At 38.9% G+C, this 8,136-nt stretch overlaps 1 protein-coding gene across 1 annotated transcript; it reads left to right on the top strand.

Moving 5' to 3' along the window:
• The first annotated feature begins 3,684 nt into the window (after window positions 1-3,684).
• LOC131862501 (uncharacterized) lies at window positions 3,685-5,038 on the top strand. Its single transcript, XM_059214996.1, has 2 exons — window positions 3,685-4,237; window positions 4,752-5,038. Exons 1-2 carry the CDS (start codon window positions 3,685-3,687, stop codon window positions 5,036-5,038), a joined length of 840 nt encoding a protein of 279 aa, XP_059070979.1.
• The last annotated feature ends 3,098 nt before the right edge of the window (window positions 5,039-8,136 follow it).

Here is an 8,136-nt window from a genome sequence, read left to right as displayed (position 1 = left end):
AACCATTTCAAGAAATCTATTTTATGTATGTTCTGCAATCATTCCAGCCATGAGACCACATCTCTTTGAGGAATCTTTTCCACGTTGCCTTGTCTATACTTTGGTAAATGTCTATACCCTTTTCCAAATATTTCAAATTAGCACACGTGTGGAGGATGTTGAGAAAGTCATGGAATTTGGCAATATACATGCTACTGCATTTGCTTGAAGGTTTTCTAAACCTTTTCATTGAATATGTTTTGTGTAAATGTTGCAGTCATTGCAGCAATGAGGCCATATTTATTTGGGGCACAATGAATAGTTCACATTCATTATCTTATACTTCTACATTTTGCATACTTTTTTGTCAGAGATTTCCCAACTATAATATCTGATGAAACTCCTCCATCCTTTATGCTTCAATGTATATTGATCCACTATTCCAAAGCTCTTATTTGACACATAGGGGAGGATGCTAGGAAAGGTCATGGAATTTGGCAATACACTTGTGAGTTGCATTTTCCTTGAAATTTTCTAAAGCCATTTCACCAAAGCCATTTTATGCGTATTGTGCGATCATGGCTGCCATGAATGATTTATGCTGAAGAGAAAACTATAACATTTTAGTCAAAAATAAGATTAGGGCATTTCTATTTTTCACTTGGAACTCCATTCCATTTCCTCGAGCACCTGAGAATATACTATAAACTTTAGTGGCCCCCATGAATGTTTCACTTGCTCATGTAAAAACTATTTCTTTGGTCACTCGTATCCTCATTGACGCATACATTTTATCTCATTGATCACTCGGGAAGAAACCTTTATCGTGCACAAAGGTAAAGGGCCCCATCACTTTACACATCCATGTTATCTTCAAATGCCCCTTAAAACAATAATGATTTTAATTTTTTCCTTTTGAAAATTAGAAGCCATCAATACTTTAATCTATTGAAATATTATTATTTAAATCAAAATGACTTAAATAATAATAATGTTTTCAAACCAAATTTAAGTTCCCCTATAATTCTATGGTGAACACTAGGTCCCTTTGTGGGCTTGGTCCTAAATTTTTTTCGAATAGAAACAATGTCACCTTACACTTATCTACCAACATCTTTGAATGTATTTGGAGCATGAAATACTTAATGGGTTGTCACTGAAGTTTAAATTTTAACCCTTTTTCAAAGTGGCTAAACTGAGCTCGGAGCTGAGAGATAAGGATGGCATTGAGCGGGAGGTGGATGTTAACTCGGGCTAGGGCATTCATGCCCTAGTTGTTCTCCTTCTTAGCTGCTACAGGCATTGTGGGTGGGGGAGTTCAAGTGTTCACAGGGGGGAGTGTGGAGATAGGGGGGCTTGTCTTCTTTGTTCCTTGGTTCATGATTTTCTTGCTCTTTGTTTGGGGGTTTTGGTGTTTGGAGAGGACTGCGGTTTGTTCCTCGGAGCTGTCATTTTGGGGAGTGAGTAGTTTTATGTGTGGGTTATATGTGGTTTTGTCCATGGCAATGCAGGTGGTATCCATCAGTCTAGTGGTAGCTGATCCTGAGGTGCCCCATAATGGTTCTTCATCGGGTCTGCATGGCTCTTCTTTGGGTTTGCATGCACAAAAACTAGAGTCTTTTTATGAGGGTGATGGCTCAAAAATGAAGAAAGCTAATGGTTACTTCCCTAGATCTCAATATTTTCTAGTCCTAGTTATTTCTTCGGATTCGGTTATGAATGATGTATCGTATTGGAGTTGTCACACTCTCATTTGCAAATTTCTTGGCAGTCGTATTTCTCTGTCGGCATTGGAAGCCTAGATAAGATGATCGTGGCAGGTTGAGGGTGAGATGGATATTATGCTCACTGCAAATAGCTACTTTATGGTCTCTTTTTCCAACCTTGCTGATCGAAATTGGGTATTTGAGGGAGGACCCTATTTCTATAATCATGTGGGGCTATTTATCAAACCCTAGCATATTGGTTTTAATTCTGCCGAGGAATTACCTTCTAGGGTTCTTGTTTGGGTTCAACTTCCGTTACTTCCACTGGAGTTTTGGAGGGATGATATTCTACAGCAGATTGCGGCTCTTCTTGGGAAGCCTACTGCGGTGGCTCAATAAACCCTGATCATAAGGTAATTTATTATGCTCGTATTTTTGTGGAAATTGACTTGAATAACCCCTTGCCAGATTCTCTTGAAATCTGTCTTGGCTCCTCTTCTTGGGTTCAGCCACTGGATTATGAGTCCTTGCCTTTCTGCTATCGTGTCTGTCATGAATATGGAGATCTTCAATGGAAATGTCCTAAGGTTAATAAAAATTCCTGTTCTAATAGGCCCTCTCCTTCTTCACTGCCTAAGGAGGCTGAAGCAGACACAAGGAAAGCTCCAATGAGTGATACTGATTTGGGTAAGGACAAGGAAGGATTTGTTCCTATTAAATCTCGGGCAAGGAACCATGGGCAAAAAAGATCTTTCAGAGATAGGCAAACTGATGAGGGCCTCAATCAGTTCAAGGTGTTGAATTCATTGGCCTTAGAGGAGGGAAATTTGGTGGATGTTGTTTTGAATAAGGATTCGGGATCTGACTCCCACATTTCATAGGATATTATTTTGGTGAATGATCCACATGTTGTTCAGAACCAAAATGTGACCATGGATGAGCCTTTGCAAGATGACATGGTTCTTGCAAATTTGGCTAAGGTAGTTTGTGATAGGAGTAAGGGTTCTTCTCACAGACTCGGCATGCAACAATTCCCTCTCAAGAAAGGTTCTTTTTCTCCTTGTACTTTTGGGAGAAATAAGGATCTTGAAAAGATTAAACTTATTGGATATTTATTGGTGGAGTTTGGGTCTATTAAGACCATTGATGCTCACTTTTCCCCATCTCCTCCATGATTATTCTTTCCTAGAATGTAAGGGGGTTGAATAGTATCTCCCGTCAAAAGGCTATTCATGATTTGATTGTTGTTCATCCTCCAAACATCTTTTGTGTTCAGGAGACTAAGGTTTCTATTGATTGCATGCTTTAGTATGCTTCTCATATCTGGTATTTTGGTCAGTGTCGATGCATTGGCTCTCATGGTAATTCTAGAAGTCCGGCTCTTTTTTGGGATCCTCGTAAGATTTATCCCCTTTGGTGGAATTCTAGTCATTCTTCTATCTCCATGGTTGCTTCCGCATTGGACTCTGGGGAGACTATTCTTATTACAAACATTTATGCTCCAATTGATATCCTAGGTAAAATCCAGCTTTGGGTACATCTTAGGTTTGTCCACTCTTGTGCTCCTTATCTTCCTTGGATCTTTGGAGGTGATTTTAATTATGTGTTGAGTCTGCAGGAGAAGGCAGGAGGGTTGCCTAGACTGGGTCCTTCTTCTGATCTTTTTTGAGCTTAGGTGGATGTGCTTGCTTTAGTGGATGTTAAGCCTTCTAATGGGATTTTTACTTGGAATAATAAACGAAGTGGAGAGGAAGCAATTTCTGAATGGTTGGATATGTTTCTTGTCTCCTATTTTTGGGTTGGTGGCAGTTTGGTTACTATTTCCAAAATTCTAGACTAGAAAGGTTCTGATCACTAGCCTATTAAATTTTTTGCTTCTTCTTTTGCTGCTCCAAAGAATCCTCCTTTTAAATTTCAGCTTATGTGGCTTCAAGACTCTTCACTACATGACTTACTGGCTAAGTGGTGGAGAGAGGGAGGCCCTACTTTTGGCACAGCTATGTATTTCTTTGTCAAGAAACTTCAATATGTCAAAGATCACCTTAAGAGATGGAATCTGTCATGCTTTGGTCATCTTAAGTCTAGGAAGAGGAGTGCTTTGGAACATCTTGCTGTGATTACTCACCAGATATGGGATAATGGTTTCTCGGATGCTCTTGGAAAAGCAAAATCCCAAGCTGTGCACAATGTGGAGGAGTGGGAGCTTCATAAGGAGATTTTTTGGAAACAAAAGGCTCAAGTTGATTGGCTTCAAGAAGGGGATAGTAATTGTGCTTTTTTTCACCAATTTGTTCAAGATCGTCATAATAAGGGGTATATTTCCTCTCTGGTTACCTCAGAAGGGCTTCAGATTTCATCTATGCCAGCTATGTCTCACAAGGCTCGTCATTACTACTCTGATCTTTTTACTAAAGATCCCCCTCCTACTATGGATGAGGAGCATTTGATTCTCTTCTCTATTCCCTCTCTAGTGACCAATTCTATGAATGCCTCTCTCATTCATCCAATTTCATTTCCCGAATTAGAGGATGTTGTGTTCGGAATGAACAAAGGTAAATCTCCAGGCCCATATGGTTTTCCTATTGAATTTTTTCAGGATTTTTGGGATATTATTAATCTGGATTTATTGGAGGTGGTTTGGGAATCTCTTTGTTGTAAGCAGATGCTCTGAGCTTTGAATTCTTCTTTCTTGATTCTCATCCCCAAAAAGGATGGTGCTAATAAACTTAAGTTTTTTTGCCCGATTTCTCTCTGTAATGTGGTATATAAGATTATCACTAAGCTGATTGTAGAGAGCCTCAAAACTTGTCTTCCTTTTGTGATCTCTGAGGAACAAGGGGATTTTGTGGCTAGTAAACAAATTCTGGATGGGGTGGTGGTGTCTTATGAGGTTATTCACTCTATGGCAGCCTCAAAGGAGTGCTCTATGTTCATCAAATTGGATATGGCCAAAGCATATGATAGAGTTAAGTGGAGTTTTCTTCAAAAAATTATTTTTAGCCTTTGGTTTTAACATAGAGTGGGTGAATTGGACTATGAGTTGTGTTACTTCTTCGTCTTTCTCAGTTATTGTGAATAGCGAACCTTCAGAGCCTTTTGGGGTTTCCTGTGGTCTTTGCCAAGGAGATCCTCTTTCGCCTTACCTGTTCATTATTATGGCTGAGAGTATGGGTTATTTTCTTAAGTTTCATGGTTCTCAGGGCCTTATTCATGGTTGGCAATGGGGCAATGGTTTGCCACAGATCTCTCATATCCAATTTGTAGATGATATTGCTCTTATGGGTTTCGCTCGTATTAGGGAAGCTAAATCTTTTTGGCATGCCTTGGATATTTACCTTGCTGCTTCTGGTTAGAAATTCAATGAGAATAAATCTTCCATCTTATTCTTTAATACTCCTCAGGCCATTCAGAGGAGGATTGTTGATATTTTGCGGTTTCAAGTTGGGTCTCTTCCCTTTGTTTATTTGGATATTCCTCTTACTGTTGGAAGACACACCAGGTCTTCTTGGAAAATTCTACTTGACAAGTTGTGTCGGAAGGGTAATCATTGGACTCACCAGTGGCTATCTACTACTGCCAAACTAGCTCTTTTAAAATCTGTTATTCAAGCTTTGCCTATTTATAGATGTTTTGTTCAAGCTGCTCCCATGTATTTCCTTAAAGAATTTGATACCCTCTCTCAGCAATTTCTTTGGAGTGTACTTTGTCAACTGCTAAATGGAGCCTTGTTAAGTGGGACACTATGTGCAGGCCTAAGAATGAGGGTGGACTTGGTTTATGTTCTGCTATTTTAATGGTCAAGCTCTTGTTGCTAAGTTATATTGGCACTAGTACATTAGTCAGAATCAACTTTGGGCTCGTATTCTCACCCATAAGTATCTTCCAAATGTTAATGTGTTTTATGTTCCTCGTTTTCCTATGGAGGGTCATGGTTCTATGATCTAGGATACTCTTAAGTTGGGGGCTCAGTTAGTTAAGAATAAGCTATTTTGGATGTATCATACAAGGTCTCAAGCTCTTTTTTGGCTGGATTCCTAGGATGGTCATCCTCCTATCCTTTCTACTCATCCTCATCTTCAGTCCCTTTCTGATATGTTTACTATTGCTGGTTGGGATATTGTTGATCATTATAAGATTGCTCATAATGGAGGGCTGGTGGCTCATTTTTGTTGGAAAAATCCTTCTGAATGGCCGCTTGGAGGATTTGTGGAAGATAGAAAAGATCAAGCTCAAATTCTTGAGTCTCGTGAATGCACCACCTTGGCAAGGAATGATGTTTTGGCTTGGGCAAGTAATGATTTGTCTGGAAATTTTTCTATTTCTACTGGCTATGTTGAGTTGGTGCCACAGACTTTTGGGGACATTCAGGTCCCTTGGTGGAAGCAAGTTTGGTATAAGTTCTCTAGGCTAAAGTGTAATTTTTTCATGTGGCTAGTGGTCCACAGCCGGTGCCTCACCTGGGATAATTTATATAAGCATGGTTTTTAGGGCCCCTCGATGTGTGTTTTGTGTTGTAATAGTGAAGAGAGTGTCTCTCATCTCTTCTTTCAATGTTCCTATTCTAGACATATTTGGCACTGTTGGTGGGAGCTGTGGAACCAATCCTATTGGCATGTCTCTTCTTTGGCTGAGTTTTTTTCTCGTTGGAGCACGACCCGACCAAAACCTCTTTTCTTCAAGTTGCTTGGTCTCTTGGCCCTTCTTTTATTATTCAACATATATGGTTGGAGAGCAATCATCAGATTTTTCAAGATGTGTTGTTGGGAACCCACCTCTTGTGGTGGAAAATTCTCCACTCTTTGGGAGAACCTATTTCTACAAAATGTGATTTGTCTACGACTATGGATCTAGGTGATGTTAGTTACTACAATTGGCTCCATCTTCCTCCTCCACAACACCATCTCATGAGAAATAGATGTTGACACCCTCTTCAGAAGATAAATCAGGTGGGGAGGTGGTGTTCTCCTCAACAAGGCATTCTAAAAATTAACACGAGTGGGGTCTTCTCGGGGAAACCCTGGTCATTTTGGTATTGGCAACATTGGTAGAGATAGCTTGGGGACTATTCAATTTCTCTTTTCTATTTATAAAGGTTGTCACACTAATAATTTGATGGAGGCTCTCGCCACTTTATTTGTTGTGGAGCGTGCTTGTGCTCTTGGCTGGAGTAGGCTCATTTGTGAATCCGATTCTCAGGTTGTGGTGAATTTTCTGACTCGACATCATTCTACAGATGTTAGTTGGCAGTTGAGTTTGGTTGTTAACCAGATTCTTCATTTGTGTGATTCTTTGGTTTTTGTTTCTTTCATGCATATCCCTAGGGAATGGAATGGTGTTGTCAATTGTCTCGCGAAATGGGCTTTTGAGAACATGCATAATTGGTATATCATAGATAAGGGTCAATTAGCCCTAGATTTATCTCATCAGCTAGACTACTTAGTGGATCTTGACAGGGTTGTTTGATGCCCTTGCTTTGTACTTGTTCTACTTTGAATAAATTTAAACCCCTCCTTTATTTTTAAACTGAGCTCGGAGCCTCTGAAAACAACTACAAAAACTGATAAAATGACAACATGAGACCCTTTAAACTGATAAGCATGTAGACTGATATATTGAGAATCACACTGTAAAACAAATTCTTATGATGCTGCCTAGAGGGCAAGATCCTAATACTCAAATTTTCCCATTTGATATTTTCTGCAACTGCACATACCAACACTCATCTAAATCCTCTCCAAAATTCACTTTGATAAAATACTTAATCTTACTCTGAGAGACCACCACTGGGCATGTAGATTTATACATACATGTTGAGTATTGTGTATGTGAAAAGTAGATAAAGTCTACAAGTTGTAAGACACAACACTTCAATTAAGTCATTGCATGCATGGTTAGACAGATATAATCATGAATATAAAAAAACCATAACAAATCGACCTATTGCCTTCTAAAAGATGTGAGTATAGACTTGCTCTTAGATTTGTCTAAGCAATACCAGTGACTACACTACACAAAGATGAAGGATTTAATCTATATGAGCATAAGAATAAGATAAATGTATGCAAGATTAAGCTATATGAATGAATATTAAGCTAGATGAATTCAAGCAATCATGATTAAACTAAAAATGCAAAAAGCTAAACTAAGCTGCAATAATCTCAAAGCACAATATTTTCATTGACTCCAGAGCAAAAACTGCACAATAACAATAAATCTCCAGGGTGTCTTGAATGAGAGATGAAGGGTTGAATTTATAGAGACTCAAAAGAGAGACCAATGGTCAAGATCGATTAACAATGAACGGTTACAATTCCTCAAGAAAAAGCACAATCCAGGTTAATTGAAATAATTGAGAGATCAGATTAAGTTAATCTTCAAATAGATTCCAATTATAGCTTCATTGAATGCATCCAGATCATAAGTTTGAGTTTGCATTGGAGATAAAATTAGT

The sequence above is a fragment of the Cryptomeria japonica genome, chromosome 2 (genome assembly GCF_030272615.1).
Source record: "Cryptomeria japonica chromosome 2, Sugi_1.0, whole genome shotgun sequence".
NCBI classification, from domain to species: domain Eukaryota; kingdom Viridiplantae; phylum Streptophyta; class Pinopsida; order Cupressales; family Cupressaceae; genus Cryptomeria; species Cryptomeria japonica.
The sequence above is the reverse complement of the archived record's forward strand: the minus strand, read 5'-3'. Positions and strand labels throughout refer to the sequence as shown.